Source organism: Porites lutea, chromosome 3 (assembly GCF_958299795.1).
Source record: "Porites lutea chromosome 3, jaPorLute2.1, whole genome shotgun sequence".
NCBI lineage: Eukaryota > Metazoa > Cnidaria > Anthozoa > Scleractinia > Poritidae > Porites > Porites lutea.
The window spans coordinates 4,987,037-5,014,411 of NC_133203.1; the positions used below are offsets into that span (position 1 = coordinate 4,987,037).

General features: G+C 40.6%; 2 protein-coding genes across 2 annotated transcripts in view; both read left to right on the forward strand.

Annotated features, from left to right (window-relative positions):
• LOC140930269 (proton-coupled zinc antiporter SLC30A2-like) overlaps positions 1-7,290 on the forward strand; it is a 12,331-nt gene extending 5,041 nt beyond the window's left edge. Inside the window, exons 2-7 of the mRNA XM_073379946.1 lie at positions 1-123; positions 1,769-1,922; positions 2,559-2,811; positions 3,676-3,781; positions 4,710-4,844; positions 5,671-7,290. The exon at positions 1-123 is cut by the window's left edge and continues 24 nt beyond it. Coding sequence (XP_073236047.1) covers positions 1-123; positions 1,769-1,922; positions 2,559-2,811; positions 3,676-3,781; positions 4,710-4,844; positions 5,671-5,819 — 920 coding nt within the window. The 3' untranslated portion in view covers positions 5,820-7,290. The remainder of the gene's footprint in view (positions 124-1,768; positions 1,923-2,558; positions 2,812-3,675; positions 3,782-4,709; positions 4,845-5,670) is intronic.
• An 894-nt stretch (positions 7,291-8,184) lies between these two features.
• The window catches only part of LOC140930273 (uncharacterized), a 42,288-nt gene continuing 23,097 nt past the window's right edge, over positions 8,185-27,375 (forward strand). The window contains exons 1-9 of the mRNA XM_073379950.1: positions 8,185-8,667; positions 10,540-11,153; positions 11,457-11,535; positions 11,774-11,845; positions 13,134-13,217; positions 14,142-14,241; positions 15,169-15,328; positions 15,835-15,985; positions 17,766-17,849. Of these exons, the coding sequence (XP_073236051.1) occupies positions 8,191-8,667; positions 10,540-11,153; positions 11,457-11,535; positions 11,774-11,845; positions 13,134-13,217; positions 14,142-14,241; positions 15,169-15,328; positions 15,835-15,985; positions 17,766-17,849 (1,821 nt within the window). The 5' untranslated portion in view covers positions 8,185-8,190. The remainder of the gene's footprint in view (positions 8,668-10,539; positions 11,154-11,456; positions 11,536-11,773; positions 11,846-13,133; positions 13,218-14,141; positions 14,242-15,168; positions 15,329-15,834; positions 15,986-17,765; positions 17,850-27,375) is intronic.

Sequence of the window (27,375 nt, forward strand, 5' to 3'; positions counted from 1 at the left end):
CTATCATGACAGATGCTGCTCACATGCTGTCAGATTTTGCTGCATTTCTTATAAGTCTTTTTGCTATTTGGGTGGCACATTGGCTTCCGGATAAGAAGAGAACATTTGGCTACTACAGAGCAGGTATATTGAAGTTTATATACATACATTATCTGTGAAAAACGGCAGTTTCTCCTTGCTGTGCACTGCTGGGATGTTTTGCGCGGAGGAACATCTGTATCTCAGCGGCAGAAATTGCATACTGATGACGTAAATCAATGTAAAACATAACAAATCTAGTAGTCATGAGGTTCCAAATGCAACTTTGTTCAATTTTTCATTTTTCTAGGTTGATTTTGGTAAAGTATTGTGTTTATCTGGGAATAAGGTCCAGCAAAACTTAATTGCTTCTTCTAGAGAAAACTGTACTCCACAAATATTGACTATTTTGTCAGAGATTAATTGCATTTACATTTGACCTTTGTGGCCTTTTGTCTTTTGTCTGTCATTCGTATACAATAGCTAAAACAATGTAACTACTCTGTCAACCAATCAGTGCTTCTGACCTGATTCCAGACAGATTTTATGTCATCCTCATGGAATTTCTGTCGCTGGGTCGCAGACGTTCCTCCTCAGAAAACCTCCCCAGGGGTGAGGAGTGAGGGGAAATGACTGTTTTCACTGGCTAATAAATACTGTCAGTTGAACTTCCATCAAGCGGCCACCATTGGGGGACCAGGAAGTGGCCACTTAATGGACATGGGTGCTTATTAGGGGTTTGTAATAAATTGCAGTAATAAAACATCACTTTTATTTTGAAATAAACACATGATGGGAGCAGCACTACTGGTCCACAATCAATCATCTCCTTCTACCTCGGACTGTATTTTCCTTCACCAGAAAGCCAAACCAAGTGTATCAAGTGCTTGATAGCCCCTTAATAAAGGTTACAACAATGGAAGAACTCTCATCAGGACGGCCAAAGGATGGCTGCAGCCACTTGCTGAAAGTGGCCGCAAAATGCGCCATTTTCACATAGACCATAATGCACTTTGTTTACCCCCCACACAAATTTTGCATAACTATTGTTTCCAATTTCTCCTAGGTATTAGTATAGGTAATAGCATGAGTTGTAGTGATATTTTGAAATTTGAGACCATTTTGAAATATCACACGTGGTACATTGTACAGTAGTTTGCCAAATATCATGTACAAATCATGCTATTATTTGTTTATACTACTACCCACAAAAGGTTTGTAATTTTCACATGTAGGTATTTCAAATTAAGCTGAAATACCACTGCTCTAAGCCAATCAAATTGCAGAAATTTCTCATGTAGTAGTATTACAACTGTAATACAGTGGAACCTTATCAATACGACCATGATTGGGCTATACAAAACAGGCTGTGCTCCTGCCACCTACCTGCCTGAGCAGGGAGGCTAAAAATTGAATCTGGTTATATATGGATCCAGATCATTTCTTTGTCATGCAATCTTGACATGACACAAATGTTATGACTATAATTACATCTTTTCAACTTTCTACTTTTATAGAGTGTTTTCACATGACATCACGGTGGCTATATTGGTGTCCCAGAACAATGAAATGGCCACCATGTTGGTGTCCCAAACCAGTCCTCTGGGAGTTGAACTCTTTTCTTATGCAAATGCTTTTATTTCTTTTGTTCCAATAAATTTGCATAGATGCTGACCATTTGAGTGAAAACGCTCTATTAATACCTTTTTGAACAATTTTTCTGACACATTTTTTCTTTCACTGTTTTCAGAGGTTCTTGGTGCTTTAGTATCAGTACTTATCATCTGGGTTTTGACAGGAGTGCTGGTTTATCTTGCTGTGCAGAGAGTTATAATGCAAGATTTTGATATAAATGCCGACATCATGCTCATCACTGCAGGAATTGGGCTTGGGGTAAACATCTTGTAAGTAACTTGTCAGTCGCCTATTAGAGATGTACACTTTGTGTGTAAATAAGCAACCATCCTCCTGCCTTCACCATTTGGGGTACCTGCCAATTTTACTTCACATGCCCTTCTACTTTGAGAGTTCATGAAACTCCTGGATACCCACCATCTTTGCCCGCTGTTAAGGACGGATGTAGTTTCTCAGGGGGCAAACAAGTGATAAAATCTGTCAGCAAAAGAAATTATGGTCGAGTTGTTTGTTCTAGACAGAAGAAAATTAAGAACTTTATAATCTTAGAGATGATAATGGTAAATTATGGGTGGAAGTGATTGTTGTTACTTTTTGTAATGCAGTAGTGACTGTAGATGTCCTCATAGCAAGCAATAATGACATGAAACTTGTTGAAACTCTAATAATTATTATTGTACATTTTGTGTGACTATTTACTCTTTGTTTCATTTTTAGAGAACAAATAAACTTGACTGCAATTACTCATATTGGTAGCTTTATCACTTAATTGCCCCCTGAAATACCGCATGACATGGCTTTTATCCCATCAATCCTAACCGGCATGTAAAGATGGTGTGTATAGTGAATAATGTCTAGTGACTTGATTTTCAGTATTTTTGAATACTTTGTTCTTACTGTTGCAGGCTTGGCATAATTCTCCACCAGACAGGAATGGGACATAATCATAGCCATGGGATGGGTGGTAGTCACGGCCACGGCCAAGGCCACAGCCACAGTAACAACAAAGAAGAATCTATTAGAAGAATATCCAGAAGCAACAGCCTGCGTCATTCAGAAAAACAGAACATCAATGTGCGAGCAGCATTTATACATGTCTTAGGAGACATTGTACAAAGTGTTGGTGTTCTTATTGCAGCCTACATTATTAAATTTAAGGTAATTCAGAGAATGTAGTGTTTTTAGGGTATAGATTGATTGTGACACCTTATGAACTCTTTTACATAAGTAGAGTACGGAAGGTTTATTCTGATGTGTAAAATAATCATTACAAGTGTGGTATATGCATGTATAGCTTTCCTGTATATAATATGCAATTTAATCTTTTGACTTTATTGTAAGATTTCAGAGTAATAAGAGGTTTAAATTTTGAAAATTGCATGCAAGGTTTCTTAAGCTATTGGTAACAGTAGAGCATTCATTTGGAATACCCTCAATTTCATCAGTGTGTCAAGTCATTGCACTTGCGTAGCGAACTCAGAGGATTGTTCCAGATTTCTGGTAGTTGCCATTAGGTCACCAGTTTCAGCCCCAAAAATGAAATAAACTCGAAACAATGCAAGGAAACAAAGTCCATATGAGTGATTGTGCTTTGAAAGCACTGGAACTAAGAACTTTGCAACTCTTTTAAGGGTTTTCACAAAGCCTTGCAGGGTTGTCGCTAAAATTTCAAATTGCTGGGTATAAGCAATTAGTAGTAGGGGTAATGTACAGCTGGGAAGTTCTTTTGGCTCTCTTTCCTTTTGTTTCCTATGAAAGTAGCAGGGGCTCACACTCATAGTAGCTGGGGGAAATCCCCGGCCCCCTAGCTCTTAGTGACAGCCCTGCCTCGGAAAATCTTTGGAAATCTTTAGGCTTCTTTGATCAACCGGACCTCTGTGTGGAATCCCCAGTGGTTGTCTTGAGATAAAACCCTCTTGGTTGTCTTTGACTCTAGAAAGGTTGGCATATGCAAAGTTAACTGATTTTCATAAATAGCTATTGACATTGTCCTAAATGCTTTTCTGTTGTTGTATTCAACAGCCAGAGTGGAAGCTTGCTGATCCAATTTGTACGTTTGTCTTCTCTTTGGTGGTTCTTATAACTACATTAAACATACTTAAGGAGACGATTCACGTCCTTATGGAAGGTAGGAGATGACAAAATAATGTATCACCGTGACGGCTGTGCTCTAGCAGGGCACAGTGGCCCCTGGCACCTAAGTTTTGCTCCAGGGTGACTGGAAAATCTTAGTTTTTTTTCATAGAAATCATATTATAGGCACTGTGCGTTACACAGGTTTAGAGCACTGGGCTTCCTTCAGTTTTTCTTAGGGTACAGCCTTTATCGCCTTTTCTGTATATATCTAATTGCTTTGAACTGAATAGCAGTGAATATTCTCTTACTCTGACTTCATTATGCCTGTATAGATTTGACATTAGGGAGCTTAAGCAACAACGTTGGCAACAGCTACTAAAACACTTGTCGGGCAATTTTTCAGGTGCTGAATTTTAAAGAACTATATTGAAGTTCATAAAAACAGAAAGGAAGTTGTTGCCTTGTGGTCATAAACTCCACAAAACATGAAATTAGGCACTTTCACGTCGTGTTCATGCAATGACTTTACGCAGTTTTTGTTTTGCTAATCTAAACCTATTGCTTTTTTGCCGTTGTCATTGCCATTGTCATTTTTGTTTCTTAAGAACCCTACAGTAGCATTTGGTAAGCTTAGTTTGCAGTATCTTGCCTGTAAGATGATTCTGGGCATAGTTACATTAAAAAACAAATCAAAAAGGAAACAAGTAGGCCAGATGTTTTTGGATGGTAACAGTGAAATTCTGATTAACTGCTTATTCTCCGCACCATTTCCCTTGTATATGCTTGTGAATCATAGGGAGAATTCAATACTAGATCAGGAGTTTATTCCATGCACTTATTGTATTTATTTATTAAATTTTGTTATCTTTGTGAAATTTAGTATGGGATTTTTTTGATAGTAGACAAAACTTAAGTTCATCTGAATTTTCAATTACAGCAGTTTTATTAACATTATTTCATTATTAACATTATTTGATTAGGGACACCAAAAGACATTAAGTATAACTCTGTCAAGATGTCACTGGAGAGCATCGAAGGTGTTGTCGCTGCACATAGTTTACACATCTGGTCTCTAACAGTCAACAAGGCAGCTTTGGCTGTACATCTGGCCATAGGTATCTGAGTACTAATAACAAAGTATTGTGTGAAGGGGGTAGTTTAATAAATTTTAATAATTTATTATTGTTGTAGAATAGGGCATTTCCAAATTACCACACGAGCACGCAGTCCTTTCAATACCAAATAACAGTCCCACTTGAATATCTCACAATTTTGCATATTTATGTGAATGTTTCAATAATCAACCAATCAAAATCACTACTGTAACCCAGTTTTCTAGTAGAGACATCACCAGACAGCATTAGTGGCTAGGTGATTGAGATGTTTGCAATTAGAGAAAGCTGAAATTCAGGCTCTCACCAGCAAATCATAAGGAGAGGGATTAAGAGTGGGTTGACGGTTAAGTTACACAATATTCAATTTGATCTGTTTTGCTAGGCATAAGTTTAAGAGACTCATTAAGATGCACTATTTTAAAGAGGCCTGTAGCGACCTGCCGTGAGCTATTGTAGATTACCATTTTCCACTTTTATCTTCTCTTTTTACTGTTATGAGTTTTGCTAAATTACTTTTTAGGGAGGAAATGTAACAATGATCAAGCTTTAGTATATAGAGAGTATGTAATATAACTTTTGTTTTAGTCCTATTCGAGTGTTATGCGCATTTGGTCATGTCAAACAACAAATATTATTATTATTATTATTATTATTATTATTATTATAAATATTATTAAGTAGTGCCTGGTGTTACTCTGTTTTACTGCTTTGTATATGTTTTGGATTCAACCATTTATGACTGTAGATTTTTCATGACTCAACTTGGACAAATATGGCTTTCCACAGTTTTTGGAAATATACTCTTGTTATCTTGTTACAATTTCAGAGCAAGGGCATGACTCTCAGAAAGTTCTCAACATAGCAAACCAGAAGTTGAAGAATGAGTTTCGCATTTTCCACAGCACCATACAAGTGGAACTGTACCAGGAATCTGTCATGACCAACTGTGTTGATTGCCAAGACTTACAAGACTAGATCCCATGTTGGCAAAATTTGACATATCTAAACCAGTTAAAGGATCATACACTGAAAGTTCATCCAAGAATCTGTAAAAGTTTTTAAGCAGTTCTTAGTAAGTTATTAGTTGACAGGAGTAATTCTTTCACAAGGAATAATTCATTTATGACTTTTTTAGCTAACACTGTAGGTTCTATTGTGCCACAAATGTATCAAAAAAGTTTTTATTGTTTACAAAAGTGAATGCGGCTTGCCAACCTGAAATGTAAGTACAGTGAGTAGGGCATTCCATGTGATAATAAGCTTGCAAGTGTAGTTTTTTAAGAGTTTTTATCTTGAAAAGATTGTCCTCATAATGACTTAATAGGAGTAGTGTATGATCAGTGGCTTTGACAAGAAAGCTGCCATAAGGTCATAATTTGATAACTAGATCAGTTGCAGTTGAACTAATATATCATAAATGTCTGAGTATCACTTTCATACATAGAATTATGCACTGCATTTTAGGAGAGTGTTTAAGAGGTCAAGGTTACCGTGTTTTTTTCTACAATACATTTTCAATGTAATGCTAGAGCTGTAAAATTTGGGATCATCATATGTTTCTGGCAAACTGTCCACCTACCCCTCCCCTAAGCCAACATCAACAGTTACTTCTCACTTAGGGCAAAATGTTGTTTTAGGGGAGGGGAAGGTGGGCAGTTTCCCAGAAATGTATAATGATCCAAATTCATAACAGTCGGCCATTGGACCATGTCCAGCAAAATCCTCGTTGTGATCAGACATGATGTCTGGACAGATCAAATACTAATGACTCATTATAAAGTTGAAAGATTTAATAGTATTTTAAAAAGTTGAAAGTCAGTGTTACCTATGCCACCTGGTTTGTCTGACTAAAAATATTAATAGGGATGTTGTCGCACAGAAAATTGTAGCCCTGATATCCACCAGTAACCCTTACCTCTCACAGGGTTGTCACTAAGAGTTCAAGTTGCCGGGTAAATACAACATGTAGGCGCGGAATCAAACAGCAAGGGGTTTCTTTTGGTTCTATTTTTCTTCTATTTCCCTTGAAAGTAGCCGGGGCACACGTCCATAGTACCCTTGGAAAATCCCTGGCCCCTACCTCTTAATGACAGCCCTGCTCTCAGAACTAAGTGTGCTGCCAAAAAAAGTACATTTGTTGTGCATTCTATGCCTGAATGTGAAACTTGATGATCAATACATTCATGATTTACAAGAGAAAATAGAGAAATCTTATCAAAAACGAATAACAGACTGTTCCACATTCTGGTGAACCAAGGCACAAACTTGAGGCTCGGGTGACAAAAATGTAGCGATTTGTGTGAAATTGTCCACCCTAGTCTTGCCTTGTCTTTGTGTTTTTTCACTGGAACAGAATAAGGGACAGGTCATTTATTTATCATTTTTTTTAAATAAAAATAAATTATATGTATATGTATAATCAAGGCTAATAAACTATTTTTTTAGGCATTGAATTGTCCAGAAAATATTTTAAGTTTAAATAAATAATCCAGTAGTACCCTAAAATAAGTAAAATAATAAATGAATAAATACTTAATTATCTTCTCCCCTTATGAGGAAAATCCCTTGCGGTGTTGCAACTCGCTTCGCGTGGAAGTACCCCCGGTACAACAATCTCACCAGCTACATGGGCAGAAACAAAAATGTATGACTTTCCCAACTATATGTTATTTCAGAGCTGAACTGCATCAGAAAATCCAATCAAAATCAGTAACAATTTTTCATCCTTTGGCGATACACACACACACGAACACACACCAATAAAGCTCACTACGTTCAAATTCTATATTTTATAGGAAAGAGCTACTGAAGGGTTTCTATAACATGGTTTCATTTCATAAAGAGAAAGACGACAAGATTCAAGGGTATCTCTTTCTTTTTATGAGAACTCTTCCAGTTGGATTCCCCCCGGAGACCAGAGTGCCAAAAATTGAGGTCATTTAATATGCAACAGGTTACATTCTTATTATATTCTGCAGATAAGCTTATTTTAAAAACAGATATCTTTGCAATTTTCCGGGTGTCAGTCAACGTGGTACACTAGGTTTAGCCAATCAAAAACTGAGTAGCCTGTTAGCAAGCTCTCCATGGTGCTATTGATTACTTACTACCATTATTTTGTGCCATTTTAGTTTGATGATACGTTTATTAAACCAATCGGTAATGCCAGCTCAACATTCACTTTTGCATTAGTACTCTTTTAGAGATTTGCCACAGTTATTTTACTTACTAAGAGGACTATGTGCTTTTTGTGACATTGATCTAATTGCGTGACTAAGCGTGACTCTTAAAGCGTGACTCTTGAACATACTCGCTGCGCTTGCGCGGGACATCTCCAAAATTCAAAATGGCGCACTCCAGAGGATTTTATCGTCCAAGAGGACCTCCGCCGCGATTTCCACCTTCTCACGGAATACCTCCCCCTCCATTGATGCGTTCTCCTTCACCTCGTTTTGTTGGCCAACCTAGGGCGCCATTTTCCTCTGATTTTGTCATTGGTGGTGGTCCTCTCCAAGATGCTAAACCACCGAAGAGAGCGCCAATGGCTGGCGCCCGTCATAATACTCCGTTAAAAAAGCCTGCTCATCTCTGTGTTGGCTTTGACGCCTCGCAGAGGTTTCCCAACGCAAAGGAACGGCTGCATAATGTTCTTCAAGGTGCCATGAAAGGCAACTCGATGAGGTTTGATAGTAGAGAAGTGGGCGATAAATGGCAAGCCACTGTTAATATTCCCTGGCCGCGCGAAATGTCGTTTTATGGCGAAGGGCCCTCGAAAAAAGAGGCTGAGAAAAATGTTGCAGCGATTGCCTGTGTTGAGCTCGAGGTATAAAACTTTTAAAAGTAATTTTAATGCCATTGCAGTGCTTCAAGTTCAACTTTGGTGACCTAACGTTATAAAATGCTGGTCGACCGACATTTATTTTTGGTGTAAAAGTCTTTTTTTATTTTATTCTGGTCATTCATTTAAAATCCATGTACACAGTTTATGTATGCGGATAAGTATTAGGAAAACCAATTGCCTATCCAGTGGACAGCGCTATCCACCCTTTCGCACAACCGGGGCATGCTCAAAATGAGCAGAAAATCGAAACTTTGTCCGGACAATAACGGTCATCTTGGTTGGACATTGTCAGTGACCTTGTTCCAAAGGTTCTCTGTGGGATGAGTAGGAGAGAAACCTTAGGAATGAGAATGCATTCTCAGTTGATTGGCAATTATTTAGAACCCTGCACCAGGTAGCTTGCAAATGGCAGATGTTTCTCCTCGCTCATCACCGCTGGGGGACGTTTCGTGGGGAGGAACGTCTGCTACTCAGCGACAGAAATGCCATACTGATGACGTGAATCAATGTTTACATAATAAATCTGGTAGTCATAAGTTTTCAAATGCAAATTTGTTCAATTTTACGTTTCTCCTGGTCAATTTTGGTAAAGTGTTGTGTTCATCTGCGCATGAGCTCCAGCAAAACTCAAATGCTTCTTCTAGAGAAGTCTTTGTTCCACAAATATGGGCAGTTTTGTTAGAGATTCTTCGCGTTTACATTTGACCTGTGCGGCTTTTTGTCTTTTGTCTGTCATTCGTAAACAATAGCTAAAACAATAAAACTACTCCATCAACCAATTAGCGCTTCTGACCGGATTCTGGACAGATTTTGCGTCATCAGTATGGAAATTCTGTGGCTGAGTAGCAGACGTTCCTCCTCGCGAAATGTCCCTCAGTGGTGATGAGTGAGGAGAAATGTCTGCCGTTTTGCAGGCTATGCATCAGGAGTCAATCAATCAGTCAAGTTTTATTCACAGTATCTCTTCATTAAAAATGCTCTTCCAGTGAGCCGTTTACATAACAAATTTTAAGAGAAACCATAGTAATACTAAAAATATATCTATATATTAAGAAAACTATCCTATAATTAATTTACACAAAAATCAACCTAAAATGTACATTATATAACTAAAATAAGTTTTATCACAACTCTCTCAAGGCAATCTCCGGTTCAAGGCAAAGAGAGGTCAGGCTTGAAAGAGTTGAGATTTATCTAGTCCTAAGTCTTGGAGAATATCCGCAGATCATGTATTGGAGTCACTCAATCATCACTCAAATGATTTTGTTACAAATAGTTATGGTGAGTCCTGGGACTCATCTTGTGAAAAATCATGAGTGAATAAAGCTATCCACCACTGGATAAATCACTATCCACTGGATAGTGAAATAATATCATTATTGGTTTCCCTAACACTTATCCGTTGGATAGCGACTTATCCAGTAGATAGCGCTTTCCACCTTTTGATCAACTGGGGCCAGAACCAGTGAGTCCCAGTCCAAAAATTGGTGGTTCCTAAATTTTAAGTTTAAGCCTTAATGTAGCCTGCTTGACAGGAGTCCAAAGGGGAGGAAGAGCAAGAGAGAAAAGTGAAATGGGAATCCTACAGGGTGCATGCTATGGAAATATTTTTTGTATCTTTGGGGTTTTTTCTTCGTTATTGGTGCAGGATGCAGAGCTAACAAAATCACTGAGTCATTTACAGCCTTATTCGACACATCCCTTAAAAATGATCTTGGTTGTTCTCACCCAAAGCCGAAATAAAGTCGAAAGGGGCACTGCTAGAGCACAGACCTTCTGTTCTTAGCCTTAGAAACAGCTTATAAAAGACTTCAAATCTTTTGTTGATGAAACTGCCTTTGGTTGTGATTACAGAGATTTGGAGTGGCTAATATCAGTTCAGCAATGGTCATCAAGAAAGAAGCTGTCCAAAGCAAGGACGAACCCAAATGGATATATATTGATGATGATCGGCTTACAAAGGTGGAGTCGTTTTTACTGAAGAATTCTGTTCTAAGCCAACAACTCTACAGAAATCAGAACCAGCCTTTAGTTCAGCCTCAGCCATTCCCTAAAGATCAAAGGTCATCAGTAATAAAACCTAATAATCCTGAAAGTGGAAAACAAGCAGAACCAAGTAATGTAAATGAAGATGATCGCAAAGATGCAAAAGCACCAGAATTCTGGAAAGATTCTGATGTCCGAGATGCAGATTTTTCTAACTGGGAAACTCCAAGTGCAACAAAGACCTCGCAGCTGGAAGGTTCGCAAAGCAAAACTTGTAGTTCCTCATCTACTGATGTGACAGTTAACTCTGAGGAAGTGAAGGATATTTTTAGTGGGTCCCCTTGGAAGGCTATGTCGCCAGAACAACTTGCAAACCATAATGAACAGTTATTGGGAGAGTACAAACAAAGGCAGATGATGTTGGAGTCAAGAAATTCATGGAGTAGTGAGGAAACTAAAAAGTTGCCTGTTGCAAACTACAGGTAGACAGACTTGAATAACTGTAATACATGTAATAATATTATTCTTGAATAATGTGTTATTAAATTCTTGACCTAGGATAATGCATCTCTAACTTTACCATTGGTTATAGCCAACTTGGTGTTGGCTATTTGCCACCTCTTACCCAATGCATCCTCATGGAATAATAATGATTACCATATTTAAGGCACTTATTTGAGGGTGGCGCTTCATTGAGGGCCACGCTTAGTCGAATAAATACATTATTTTCCATTGTTTACAATAACCTTTATAGAAAGTTCACCTGATGCTGTTTCTATTTCCAGGGAAAAGATTGTTGATTTGATTGGAGCAAACAAAGTAGTTGTTTTGTCTGGGGAAACAGGATGTGGGAAAACCACTCAGGTAACAAAAAAATTGAATTTGAGTAACAATACTAATAAAATTTTTTGTCCCTACTCTAGTTGTGTGACAAAGTAGATTTGAACAGTTTTATTAGTAGCATCACAGTAATTGTGCCTTTTCTTTTTTTTGAGTCAAGTTCTTGATTGTACTCAGTGTCTTTACAGTAATGTTTGTAGAAATGGAAAATTTTTTTACTTGTTCTTATTGTTATGTGTCAAAAAGATCTTTTGTTCTTTAGATTCCTCAGTTTATTCTGGATCACACTATAAAGGATGGAAAAGGAGCGAGTTGCAACATCGTTGTCACACAGGTAACAGTTCAAGGCATTGCATCTTTAGTTTTATATATCAGTAGTCAAAACATTATGTCCATCCTCCTCTTGTGAGCAACCAATAGTTTACAATAGTTTGAGCCTCTCATGATGGGTCCCCTTTGTAAGAGTCAAGACTGCAACTACACCATACTTGGGGTAATGAGGAAGCAGATCAACAAGGCCGCAAGCCTCTGCATTTTGTTACATTCCAACCTTTTTCTGATCCATGCAGGGTTCAACAGGTCATGGAAAACCTGGAAAGTTATGAAATTGAAGATTTTCATTTTCCAGGCTTGGAAAGTCATGGAATAATATTTAATTGTCGGGCATGGCAGGTCATGGAAAATTAAAGTTATGTCAGATAGATTAGGTACTGCAGATGTCAAAGTAAGGACAATGTAAGATAGTGACGTGTAATTAAACGGCATGGATTTTATTGGACACCAGAGTTTGCGTCTGTTGAACTGAGTTGGGTCAAATAATACCCTAAAACAAGGAAATTTTTTAAAATATTCGAAAATGACAGCTAACCCTAAGGTCATGGAAACCTTGAAAAGGTCATGATGGAAAAGTCATGGAATTTAAAGAGCTCAAAAGATTGCAAACCCTGTCCATGGCATCAATTAAGGTAATGCCTTTATGATCACCTTTCCTCCTATAAGTGATCACTTGAGTCATGGACTGATATGAGAGGTACGATATAAGGTCAAACTTCATAAGGAAATGTCTCAAAACTGCTGATATTTGCTGGGAAGCAAGGGATGGCTCACTGGTGAGAGCATTAACCTCCCACCAATGTGGCCTGAGTTCAATTCCCGACTTCAACACCTTACATATTGTGTGGGTTGAGTTTGTTATTGGTTCTCTCCTCTGCCGCAAGATGTTTTTTTGACTACCCTGGCTTTCCCTTTTCCTCAAAAACCAATGTTTGATTTCCAAACTCCAATTCAACCAGGAATGGTAGTAGGTGAACCACAATGTGGATGTGCTACCTCTAAATTATTCTTTCTTTCTTTGTTTAACAGTATAACAATACATAATGATAATGTTCTCTTGTGACTTTTGGTTTGTGATATCCGGCATTCGCTCACTGTAAACTTAGGTTGTAAACTTATGCCAAACCACACTTATGTTACACTGTATAGTATTCGGAGAGGGAAACACTTTAATTAATGATACAGTTTTGGTATGACTCCTGATACATGCAGCCCAAGTATTAAGTTTTAGGCAATAAACAGTTACCTTGGAATGACATTACTTATTATTAGCTCAAACTCTTTTTCAGCCACGTCGTGTTGTAGCAATGTCAATTGCAGAGAGAGTGGCCTGGGAAAGAGGAGAGGTCCTGGGAAAGAGCATAGGTTACCAGGTAAGTGCTGATACACATGTATGATGTTGGTAGAGTAAAGAGCCACATAATAATAATCTAACAAGACATGGAGGTAAATCAAGTAAGGATCACTAGTCATCTTGTGTCAAACAGTAGACTGAGGGAAGCACTGCTCAGTGTTTGACATGTGACTTCTATTGTGTGACCACGTAAAGGCCACTCACCTCCTTGTATTAAATGACTGTAATAACTGAAACCAAGGCTAGGAAAAGACAATAACATGCTACAGGATAGCACACTTAGGGTGCTTAACAATTATTGAAAAAAAACACCAGGGTGGAAATATTTGTACATAAACATAAACCTTTAACATGGGGGAGAACGGCCCACTAAAAGTACACGTACGTGGATATCCGAATCAGCTGAGCACACTAAAATGAGTAGAATAATTGCATCCCCTTCAATCATAGCCAATATTTTCTAAAGCTTTCCAAACAGTATGACACAAACTATTCAATAATTATTGATTTTCCAACCAGGCCCCAGTTGTTCAAAAGGTGGATACATGTAGCTCTATCTACCAGATAAATCTTTATCCAGTGGATAGTGCAATATTGGTTTCCCTAATACTCATTCACTGGATAGAGATTTATCTGATGGCTAGTGCTATCCAGCTTTTGAATACCCTGCGAGCAGAGGCCCTTCGATCTTCCTAGATAAGCCGACTTATCTAGGAAGATCGAAGGGCTTCTGCTCGCAGGGTAGCTTTTGAACAACTGGGGCCAGAATTTCTGTTTATCCCATTAAATGGCAAGTACTCCTAGTGTCTTATCTGACCCCATTCTTGTGTGATCCCCATGTCTCTGCCAGACAGGGAAAGAAAACTTCCTTGGAGTGCCCTGAAATTAATTGTCACTTGTTAATAACAGAGTACATGCATGTCTTTGTTTACACATACTTTAGGTGAGGTTAGAGGGAAAACCCCCAACACAGTTTGGGCGAATATTATTTTGTACCACTGGAATCCTCTTAAGGCGGATGCAGAATAATGCCCTCCTGCAAGGTACACGTATAATAAATTATACAAAACTTAAAAATTAACATTGATGGTCACCCACTGTTGGTATGGATACCCATTTTTTTCTTCTTATATTTGTTTTCCAAATGCAATGTGCAATACATGTATGCAATATGCAATGCTCCACAGAAACTACTATCACTGTACTGCAGGAATACACAGGAATATTGTTTAAACTAGTAATATCCAAGGGTTATGGAGTGCGGGCAACAACAATAGAAGGTCAAAACGCTTTTGCTCCAATGCTGTGCTTTGGGCAAGGTTTATGTGATAGATGGTCAAAACACGTATGATCAGATTTCAAGTGATCAAGGTGCAAATGCGAGTGATCAAATTGCATTCTGTGCTTTCCATTCATTTTTAGTGGAAGTCCAAACCAACACTGGTTACATATATACATGCGACACATGCGTAATAACAACCTGGAGATTAGGATTGTGGGCTTCTCTTTTCGTCCACAATTAGTTTTATAATGCTTCTCACTTCTCACTAGAATTAACCCTTTAAGCCCCAATATAATAGTGACCAACATCAATTTTCTCAAAACAAGATCAATACATAATCAAGAGAAATGGTGTCAAGAATTCATGAAGTGATCACCAAAAGGAAAATGCTTTGATCTTTTAAAAAATTCTGTCAACTTATTTTTAGGGAAATGTATGGAGATGAGTCCAGACAATTTGTTGGTTGATATTGGGGCTTAAAGAGTTAAGGCAACCTCCATAAGAACAGGGGGGGGGGGGGGGGAGAAGCCAGGGAACAAAGTTGGAATTCAAGGGTGTTCAATTTGTTGGTTGATATTGGGGCTTAAAAGGTTAAGGCAACCTCCCCAGGGACACGGGGGGGAGAGAAGCCAGGGAACAAAGTTGGAATTCAAGGGTTGATTCTGGTGGAATTATTTTTTATCAACAGGTGTCAGTCATGTGATTGTTGATGAGGTGCATGAACGAGATATAAACACAGATTTCCTGCTGATTCTTTTGAAAGAGTTACTTGACGAGAACCAGCTGTTGAAGGTCATTGTGATGAGTGCAACAGTAAATTCAGAAAGATTTTCTCAGTATTTTCAAGGGTGGGTATACATGTATTATATTTTAGATTTGTGAGGACAAACAGTTTGAACTTCACTTCCAAAACAATACCATCACTTCTATTGGTCTCAGAGATACCAAACTTTGATCCTAGCCTGCACCACAGAACTGATGGAACTAAACGTTCGGTTACAGTGCCAAAATCCTTGTTCTGGACCCCCTCCTTTGTACCAGGATTTGAGTAATACACCATGATTGGCCTGTTAAAAATGCTATTGTCATTTGCTAATCAATCAGATTGAAAGTAACTTTCCAGTGATTTGTATAGTCCATTGGGGGCACAGAACAGGGAAATTGGCACTGCTTTGCAGACATTACTAACTGGGGTTAGATTTCATGTGCAGCACAGGCTGTACAGTCCCTACGATGTACCTCCATATTATGGACACCTTTTGTAGACTTTTGACTCTTTCTCTTTATTATCTGTATAAGAAAGGTTGTACAGAAGTATTTTGACACTGTTTGCCTATATGTTTTGATTGTACAGATGTCCCAGTCTAAACATTCCAGGATTTACACACTCAGTTACAGAGTATTTCCTGCCTGATGTTCATAAAATGTTGGGTGGTCGTGGAATGAGCTCAATGCCTTGCCCACCACAGAGCAAACGATTCAAACCAAACAACAGTTCTGCTAAGGTTTTTCATCTGTTTTGTTTCTTTTACACTTTTTATTCAGCCTTTTTACTACAGTGTAGATATAAATTATTATTATCAAAATAGTTGTGACTATGTTTACACCCAATGAAATGTCTGCATGTTTCACGTTTCTGTCATGAAGCTATATAACCATTTAAAATAAATTTATTACAGTCTTTAAGATTTTTGATTACAAAAACCTGTTAAATTTTGTCAGGCCTTCTGTTGTCACGAATCATACAGTTTTTCAACACCAATAATACCAATAATATTGTACTGCATTGCCACCCCTCATTATTGATTTTGTATTACTATCACTTTGCTTACCATTGTGTTGCAGGTATATGTTACAGGTAAAATTTGATTTAAGGTTAATTTTCATGTAACCTCTATTTTGAGTTGTTTGTCAATTTTCTTCATCCCCTAGCCCTAGGAGATAAAGGAAATAGGGAATCAACCTAGGTGAAATGTTTTTAACCTGAAATCAATTTGACCTGTAACGTATATATTACTAATAGTTGCATGTTCCAATCTTCTCATGTCCCTTTTTTCCTTGCATAACTGCATGTAGAGAATGAAAGTTGTACAATGGCAAAAGCCATAAGAACGTCTAAAAACAATAGGTTTGATAGCAAAACAACAACCCTGTGTGAGCATCACTCTTAGTGGTACATTTTTATGCCAGCGGTGTATCACTGCATCTACCTGTTCCTGGAGTATTAAACTCTAGGAGGGTTCGCATACAATAAATATTGATAAATATTGTGCAAGTCAGAACAATAATACAACTAAGATTGAGAGAACATGAATGTACTCTCTAAGTGGTGTTTTTGCTGCCTTTGCTGTTATGGTATGTTAACCTTCTGACTTCGCTTTGAATCCCCTATCTGTAGATCCCATTCTGTCTACATCTGCACCTGTATAGTTTTTTTGAGCTGGCCTTAGTTGTTCAAAAAATGGATAACGTTATTCACTGGATAAATCTCTACCCAGTGGATAATGGAATTAGTATGCCTAATACATATCCACTGGATAGTGATTTATGCATTGAATAGTGCTATCCAGAATTTGAACAACGGGGCTCTGAAGGTTACTTCTGATTTTTTCTTTTACTAGGGGGTCTCTTGCCCCCTTCTCCCTCCCCCCCTCCTCAAACTTTCAATTTAACAGTGTTTTATCTCAACACCCCAGCCCAGGACTTATGACAACTCTTGCCAGGGTGCATAAACAGCAGGCTTTCCATTATCAAGGTACTATTAATCACCTGGCTACCTCACAGTCTATTCTCTAGTTGAAAATTAGGCAACTTATTATTAGCAGGGAGTACATTGGCATTAAATTATTTTTTCAGTATTTTTTCGAAACAAAAGTTGAGAGGATTTTTCTTTTTTTTCTTTTAATCACGATTGAGAGTGAGAGAGATTTTAAATATTATTCACCGTAAATTAATGTTAGGAAAATAAATCAAAATCAATTTGCTTACAATTATTGTTGTTATTTTAAAAATTTCTTTCTTCCTATTTTTAGAGGTTTGTAGTCAGAACATTCAGATTATTCTTTTGTTACTTTTCATTAAGTTGGAATATTTCTGGAGCTGGGGTGTTGATTGCATTTCCAAATATAAATATTAAAGCCTATCTTTAACACTTTTTTGATATTGAAAGATAAAACAAAAATATCAATCTGTCAAGTAATTGCTGTCAACAGAACTTATAGTTGTGATTTTCCCTCTAGATTCATGGCCGGTAAGTAGCTATCAAACGTATTTACTTCCTAACAGGTTCAAAATGATATTGAAAGTCCCGAGGCAGATGCTGAGCTTATCAGTGAAGTAATTCTACATGTCTGCAGGAATTACCAGGAGGTAAGAGTTATTATAAAATTATAAACTAATTACCCAGGGGCGGACTTAGGGGGAGGGTGCAGGGAGTGCGCAACCCCTCTCCCCATGAGATGACCTGTGGCTTTCTTATACAACTTGTATTCTGTATTAAAATGTGTTTACGTCGACAGTCAGTTACACCATTTCTTAGTGTTGCACCCCCACCTAAGAAAAATCATGTATCTGCCCTGTAACTTTGGTTGAACCTCCATGTGTGATCACCTGTCGCAAGCGATCAACTCCTTAAAGAGAACGAAGATCCAAAGCACCAAAATTTCCCTAAAGATGGCACTTGTCATAAGCGATGGTAGGCATTTTTCTTGATTAATGTTCTGATAATTTTCCAGTATTTAAGGAACCACCTTTGCAAATCTCTAGACTAACAGGACCTTTAAACGGTATTATTTGTAGCGATTTATATAGTACCAGGTGCAAAGGACATGTTAACCATAGTTTTTAGGGCTATCCATATTGGCGCAATGCCAAGATGTCTAGCTGGATTGCATCAAGTAAGGACTATGACACACAATCTGCGGGAATCAAACAAACTTATTGCTCCCTCTGTTAAGACAACAACTCACGGTTTACGTTCATTTAGATACGCATCTAAACTGTGAGCAGTTTCTCTTTTTCTTCAGGTTTAGTGAGGGGAGTGCACGCAGGCACGAGCTGCTAAGCTGTTGTCTGATGTCACACATCTGATGTTTGTTGTTTGATTTCAGACGTCAGATGTCTTATGTCTTGGGTCAAATGTCTAATGTCATACATCTGATATCTGGTGTCTTGTGTTTGTTGTCTGATGTTAGATGTCTGATGTTTGTTCTCAGACATCTGATGTCTGATGTTTATTTTCTGATTGCAGACACCTGATTTCTGATGTTTGTTGTTTAATGTGAGACGTCTGATGTCAGATGTCTGATGTCACATGTCTGATATCTGATGTCTTGTGTCTGTTGTCTGATGTCAGACATCCGATTGTTGCGATGATTTCAACAAAATTTATTCGTTTCTCGTTTGATAAACTCGCTCGTACTCACAAGATCGCTCGCTCTCTTTTTCTCCTCGTGTTCTAGTGCCAAAACCGGTCCTGACCGGTTCGGCTTACGTCACACACGCACCACAGGAACCCCATTTCGGGTCCGACACTCTCCCCCTATTTGATACACGCAAGTGGAGCAAATATAATCACACAGCTCCATGCTTATATAACAGCAACAGTTTTAAAGAGTTCTAATAGTTCGTGACTCCGCAAGTCACTGAATCAGTTCTCGCAAGAGGAGCAAATCGAACATACAGCTCCATGGGCTTAACAGTTCTAACAGATTTAACAGTTCTAACAGATTTAACAGTTCTAACAGTTCATGACCCCACTCGTCCCTGGGTCTGTTCACTTGTTCTCTTGCTCTGCAATCTCTCTGATCCGCTTCGCCGCAGCTACAGCAGCCCGCCTAGGGGCGAACTCTCTGGCTCGAGGATTAAGCTGCACCGAATTTCTCAACTGTGTGTCCCGTACGCCGCACGACAGCTCCATTGGACATAGCTGTTGGATTGCTCGCTCCAAGTAGGACTTCCCCGCTCTCAACCTCGCTGCTCGGACGACGCCGTCACGCCCCTTGATGAGTTTCACTACAACTCCAATGTTCCACTTTCCACGGTTGCGCTCCTCACTCTGAATTAGCACCACATCTCCAACTTTCAGTGTCAGCACCTTGGTCTTGTGTTTGAGATTGTGTCTCTCCCTCAAACTTCTGATGTATTCTGTAGTCCACCTTGACCACAGAATGTCCTTGCAGCGACGGAGGTATCTTGTCCTCTTACGTAGCTCCACATCCTCCACTGACTCTGCATCCTCCTCTGGCAGGAGGTTAGGTAGCCCGTGCATCATGACGTTTGGCGTTAGCACCGGAAGTTCAACATCATCTTCAACATAGGATAACGGGCGGTTATTGACGGCCACCTCCACCTCAAGCACAACTTCTTCAAGCTCTCCGAATGTCAGGTACGCTCGTCCCATAGATTTGTAAAATGACTGTTTCACAACTCCAACCAACCGTTCAAATTGACCCCCCCACCATGGGGCTCTGGCGAGGTTAAACTGCCAAAGGATGTTGTGGTGGGCCAGATAGTCTTGCAATTTCTCCTCCCTCATAACACTCTTGAGCCACCTGAATGCAGCCACAAAACTTCTTCCATTGTCCGAATAAATCTTCGTAGGCCTCCCCCGTCTCGCAATGAAATGTTTCAAACACCTGATGAAACCAGCAGTGGTCTGGTCAGTTAGTAACTCTAAATGGACCGCTCTCGTTAGACTGCATGCGAACAGTAAAATGTATGCCTTGCCTTCTTTCTTCTTCGAAATCTTGTAAGTTATGGGCCCGGCGTAGTCCACCCCTACTACTTGGAACGGAAATGTCCCCTCTGTACGATCCACTGGTAAGTTTCCAGGCGGTGGATTTTGGAGCTTTGTCACATGGAACTTCTTACACCCATAGCAGTGGTTAACCACGTTCTTCGCCAGTTGCCGGAGACGGGGAATCCAATACTCTTGTCTCACATGCGCCATCGTTAGGCCGACTCCCCCGTGTAGCGTCAAGATGTGGGCGTCTTGCACCATTTTTTCTGATAAGACTACCCTGGGTGGCAAATACACCGGATAATGTCCTTGAATTCTTCCTCTGCACACATAGATTCCTTGGTCATTCTTCTGAAGGTTGAGCCTTTCTTAGTCTTCCAGAAACTTGTCTGTTACACTGTGTCTCTGCTGCTCCCGCCTTATCCACCACTTGACCTGTATCTCCGTCTCAGCTGTTGTCAAGGGTCCGCTTACTCGGTTCCACTTCTTGCTCCGGCAATTTTGAAGGAATCTCATGACCCATGCACTGATTCTGATCGTTCGCCAGAAGGTATGCCTTTCCAGCACTTCATCGAAGTCGTCCCTCGCCTCCACTGCCACTGCAAACACCTCCTTAGTAAGCTTAGCTTCTGCTTCCGTTTCTTTATTAGGCTCTGTCACTACGTCTCCCGGCCACTCCTCTGGCTTGGACAACCATTGTGGTCCCGGCAACCACACATTACACAGCTGATCTGCCTTGCAGCCTCTGCTTCCTATGTCGGCTGGGTTGTGTTTGGAGTCGACATGTCTCCATTCAATGTAATCTTTGTCGTTGATCTTGCGGACTCTGTTGGCCACAAACTGTTTGTAAGTACCTCCCCCCTTGATCCAGTGGAGTGCGACAGTACTGTCACTCCACCCATGGACTGACTTGATTGGATATCCTTCAAGTGCGACTCTCACGTTCTCCACCAGGTTAGCGGCCATGTGAGCGGACACAAGTTCCAATCTTGGAATTGTAAGATTCTTCTTTGCTAATCTTGACTTTGCTGCCATTAAGCCCTTGCTCACCCCGGAGGCTTGCGTAATCACTGCATAGACGGCCGCTGATGTACCAACTCCACTTGTGTCACCGAATACATGCAACTGGACTCCTTCGATCGGCTCCTTGAACCTTGGTATGCTCCGCAGTACTTCAACCTTGTTGGGGAGGCTCCTCACAAACTTCAGCCACTCTTGTCCAATTCTGTCTGACAGTTTCTCATCCCACGGTAGTCGACTGTCGCATACTTCGCGGTATAGAAGCTTTCCCACTAATGTTGTGGGCGACGCTACAACAAGCGGGTCGTACACCGCAGCTAAGAATCGTAGCATTCCTCTCTTAGTGTTATCAACAGGTTCCTCAGGGAAAGTCACTGCAATTGTGTCCTCTCTCTTGTTCCACGGCAAACCTAATATCTTGGATTCACCTTCCTTAACTCCCAACTGTTGCTTTGCGTAACTCTGCTGTTCATCAACAGGCACCCCATTCTCACCGTCTAGCTGAGGCTCGTGCACCGGAACAACATTCTCACTCTCTAGCTGAGGCTCGTTGGAGTTCCACTTGTGCATGGTAAACTGAGCATCCCCAAACACTGATATGATCGTCTTCTTCAGGTCCTGAACCTCTTCTTTGGTGTTGCCCCCCGTGATGACGTCATCAACGTATAGACTCCTCAAGATCTCGTCTACCTCCACTTGGTATTTCTCTCTTAGGCTTTGCAAGTGCAACTTTAGTGTTCCCGCCAACAAGAATGGCGACTGGACCAACCCGAAGAGCGCTCGCGTGAATCTCAAGGCTTCAATAACTGAAGGGTCCTCGTTCTTGAGAAAGTGGAAACGTAGTGCATCCCGGTCTTCAGGTCTTATGCGTACTTGTAAGAAGGCTTGTTTGATGTCAGCTGCTAAGGCTACTGGCTTTAGGCGATTTCGCACAAGAACGTTCCACAACAGATTCTGCAAGGGAGGCCCCGTTTCTAAGCACTCGTTTAACGACGGACTATCTTCACTTGGCTTAGCCGATGCGTCAAATACAATTCTGAGTTTTGTGGTCACGGCAGTTTCCTTTTTCACAGGTTTGTGAGGGATGTAAAATACTCTCTCGTTTGGCTCGTCTACAACTCTCTCAACTATCCCTTCAGTGAGTTGCTCTTGGATGATCTCATCGTACTTGTCTATCAGACCAGGCTCTCTCTGCAACTTCCTCACTAGACCTTGTAGTCTCCTGATACTTCCGCGTTCGTTCGATTGCAGGTGATCGTGACCCGGCTTCCATAGCAAACCCGATTCGTACCAACCTTCGTCACTTCGGTTCAGTTGCTCAGAGAATTCGGCAAACACGTTTTGCTGGTCTGCTTCTGGTCTATCTGCGAGTCCTAAAACATCTAAAGAGCAGAGTTGTTCGTAGTCCGCTGCCGATGTTTTCGTCAAATAAACGTTGGATAGCGCGGCTTCTCTCCCTGTGGACATCATCGTCCACCCCAGCATAGTGAACTCAGCAATGGGCTCAGACGGCTGACCAATTCTAGGTTTCGTCTCAGTTTTGATCCTTGAGTACTCGCTGGCGCCGAGTATTACATGAATGGGTAACTCACTCTTCTTGTCATCGTCATCCATGACCACTCCCTGCAGGTGACGATACTTGCTGATCAGTTCTCCATAATTCGGATTTGGGACTGTGAGTAGAACACCCTTGTCCACCTTATTGATCTTCGTCATCATCTCAAACTTCCCATCAACACTTTTAACCGTTACTGAATACCCTTGTACCTTTTGAACTGTTGAGCAAAGCATCATGTCAATCTGTCTATGTTCGATATGAGTTGGTCGCTTGTTAAGCCGTTCAATCAGAGCCGCTGACGCATAAGAACTACCCGCACCTGTGTCTAGTAATGCTCTGCATTTGATCCCATCGACGAACACCACTACCACCGGATAAATAACAGAACCCTCACCAGTTGCCAACATCATTTGACTGTTGCTAGGCAGCCTGTCACAAATAGACGTGTGATGTCTGCCACCGCAATGTTGACAAGTGTACTTGCTGTGGCACTCCCGTGCTTGATGTCTTGTTCCTGTACAGTTGAAGCATAGTTTCTTGTCACTCAAGATCTGCCTGCGCTGGTGCAAGCCAGGGACTTTCTTGCACTGGGTGGAGCTGTGATCCTCGCCATTACAATAGATGCAGTTACGCCCCACCTTCGCACTCTCATCTTTGGTCTGGTAAGCAGGATTTTTCCTTGCTTGGAAGCGATTTCGCGGGTCACGGTTCGGAGGATAACGACTTCGCAGGTCAGGCTTTGGCGGTTCAGGTTTAAGGTTTTCGCTGACAATAGGGTTACGGTCACACCACTTCCTCAGGGATTCGATTAGCTCTGCAAATCCCCACTCTTGCCAGTTATCGTCTAGACGTACCAGATCCGCTCTGATTCCAGGTAATTTATCAAGCGTCGCACGCACAAACCCTCCTATTTCGTTAACCTTGCCCATGGTCTCTAGCACTTGTATGTGACTTGTTAGCTTCTCGTAGAAATCATGGATTTTTGCTGGGTGTCCACCATAAACTGTGGATAATCCAATTATGCATTGCATATGTGCGTTTGCTACCTCACTGGGTTTACCATACTTGGTTTTCAATATAGCTTTGGCCCTTTCGTAACCCTCCGTCGTGAAAGGGAGTCCGTCAATGGACGCGCGGACACTGGATACTAGTAACTCCTTCAGGTAAGAAAACTTAGCAACTTGAGTTAGTTTAGCCTTGTCGATTTCAGTTTCGAATTGATTCCAAAACCTCATCTAATCCAGGAAAGTCCCTTGAAATTTAGTTATCTCCAGTTTTGGCAATTTCGCTCCGACACTGCTCAAATTCCCAGATTCCTCCGTGGATGCCTTCGCCGTTTTCTCAAGACTCGCTCGCGCTTCGTGTTTAGCCTTTTCAAGCTGGATCTTTTCCTCCAAATTCCGTTTCCGTTTCTCTTCCTCGCGTTTTTCCTCTTCGATTGATCTAATACCGGCAGCTACATATTCCACTTCTTTAAGAATTCCCTCAAATTTACTGATTTGGCTTTCTAAAGTTTCGGTCCAAAGTCTGACCTCTACAGGGTCATTCCCACTTTCAATACGCAACTCCTGAACTTCCAATTTGAGCTGATGTGTTTTGTCAATAACGTGCTCCAATGCGCTTCCATGCCTCTCAATTGTCTTCAGGTCTCCGGTCTCGATTACTTTCGCTGTATCTCCCGCTGTAAATTCAAGCATTTTCAGTTTACCTTGAATCTTCTCCTGCATTGTTTTGATTTCGCCTTCGGCGCTCATGTTGTTGACTTCGGTGTTTCTTCGCTGTGTTTACATGTAAAATTCCTCTCGTCGCTCACTTCTCGCCGCTCGCTGTTACTTTCTCGAATCACAGGTGTCCTGGCAGGGTCGCCACCTTTTGTTGCGATGATTTCAACAAAATTTATTCGTTTCTCGTTTGATAAACTCGCTCGTACTCACAAGATCGCTCGCTCTCTTTTTCTCCTCGTGTTCTAGTGCCAAAACCGGTCCTGACCGGTTCGGCTTACGTCACACACGCACCACAGGAACCCCATTTCGGGTCCGACACGATGTTTGTTTGTTGTCAGACGTCCGATGTTTGTTTGATGTCAAATGTCTGACATCAGACAACAAACGTCACATCTGATGTAAGACATCTGATGTCGGACATCTAATATTACACATCTGTTGTCTAATGTCAGACGTCTGATGTCAGACATCTGATATTAGACGTCTGATTATGTCAGACAACTGATGTTTGTTGTCAGGCATCTGACATCAGACAACAACTATCAGATGTCTGATGTTTGTTGTCAGACATCTGATGTCCGACGTCTGATGTCAGACATCTGTTATTTTTGTTATCTAATATCTGATGTCAGATGTCTGTTTTCTCATGTCTCTAATATCAGACGTCTGTTGTCTGATGTCAGACATCTGAGGTCAGACATCAGATCTCTAATGTCTGATGTCTCATATCAGACGCCCAATGTGAGATGTCTGATGTTTGTTGTCTGTCTGATGTCAGACGTCTAATGTCACACGCCTGTTGTCTAATGTCAGACATCTAATATCAGACATCTCATTATTTGTTGTCGGATGTCTAACGTCTGATGTCTGATGTCAGACGCCTGATGTGAAAAGTCTGATGTTTGTTCTCTGATGTCTGATTTCAGACTTCTCATATGATTCCTCTGTTGTCTTATGTTAGCTGTCTGATCTGAGACGTCTGATGTCAGGTTCTGTTATCAGACGTCTGATGTCAGGTGTCTGATATAAGACGTCTGATGTCAGGTGTCTGATTTCAGAAGTTTGTTGTCAGACGTCTGATTTCAGGTTTTTCATATAAGACGTTTGATGTCAGGTTCTGTTATCAGACGTCTGATGTCAGGTGTCTGATTTCACATGCCTGATCTCAGACGTCTGATATCAGGTTTTGTTATCAGACGTCCGATGTCAGGTGTCTGATATCAGACGTCTGATGTCAGGTGTCTGATTTCAGAAATTTGATATCAGTATCTGTTATCAGACATCTGATTCCAGGTGTCTGATATTAGACGTTTGATGTCAGGTTCTGTAATCAGACGTCAGGTGTCTGTTCTCAGACGTCTGATTTCAGGTGTCATATCAGATGTCTGACGTCAGAAGTCTGTTGTCAGATGTCTGATTTCAGGTGTTTGATATCAGACGTCTGATGTCAGGTTCTGTTATCAGACGTCTGATGTCAGGTGTCTGCTCTCAGACGTCTGATTTCAGATGTCTGGCATCAGTCGTCTGATCTCAGGCGTCTGATATCAGACGTCTGATGTCAGGTGTCTGTTGTCAGACATCTGATTTCAGATGTCTGATGTCAGACATCTGATTTCAGGTGTCTTATTTCAGGCGTCTGTTTTCAGACGTCTGATTTCAGGTATTTGATATCAGTTATCTGATCTCAGGTTTTGTTATCAGATGTCTGATGTCAGGTGTCTGATTTCAGACATCTGATTTCAGGTGTCTGATATCAGACGTCTGATGTCAGGTGTCTCGTTTCAGGCATCTGATGTAAAGTGTCTGTTGTCAGACGTCTGATTTCAGATGTCGGATGTCAGACGTCTGATATCAGATGTCTGATTTAAGATGTCTGTTATCAGACGTCTGATTTCATGTGTTTGATATCAGACATCTGATGTCAGGTTCTGTCATCAGACGTCTGATGTCAGGTGTTTGTTGTCACACGTCTGATTTCAGGTGTTTGATATCAGACGTCTGATGTCAGCTGTCTGTTTTCAGACGTCTGGTGTCAGGTCTCTGTTGTCAGATGTCTGATTTCAGCTGTCGGATGTTTGATGTCTGATATCATGTCTGATTTCAGATGTCTGTTGTCAGACGTCTGATTTCAGGTGTTTGATATCAGACGTCTGATGTCAGGTTCTGTCATCAGACGTCTGATGTTAGGTGTCTGTTTTCAGATGTCTGATGTAGGGTGTCTGTTGTCACACATCTGATTTCAGATGTCCGATGTCAGACATCTGTTGTCAGACGTCTGATTTCAGGTGTTTGATATCAGATGTCTGATGTCAAGTTCTGTTATCAGACGTCTGATGTCAGGTGTCTGTTCTCAGACGTCTGATGTCACTTTTCTGATATCTGTTGTCTTGTGCTTGTTCTCTGATGTTTGTTGTTTGTTGTCAGACGTTTGATGTTTCTTTGATGTCAGACGTGTGACATCAGACATCTGACATCAGACAACAAACATCAGACGTCTGATGTTTGTTGTCAGACGTGATGCTTGACGTCTGATGTCGGGTGTCAGACGTCTGATTTCTGATTCTTGTGGTCGGATGTCAGACGTCTGATGTCTTATGTCAGACATCTGGTGTTACACATCTGATATCTGATGTCTGATGTTTGTTGTGTGATGTTTGTTTTCAGACGTCTGTTCAACGTCTGATGTTTGTTGTCTGATTTCTGATGTCAGACATCTGATACCACACGTGTGGTGTTTGTTGTCAGATGTCCAACGTTTGATGTCAGACGTCTGATGTTTGTTGTTTGATGTCTGACGTCTCATGTCAGACGTCTGATGTCACTCGTCAGGTGTCTGATGTTTTTTGTCTGATG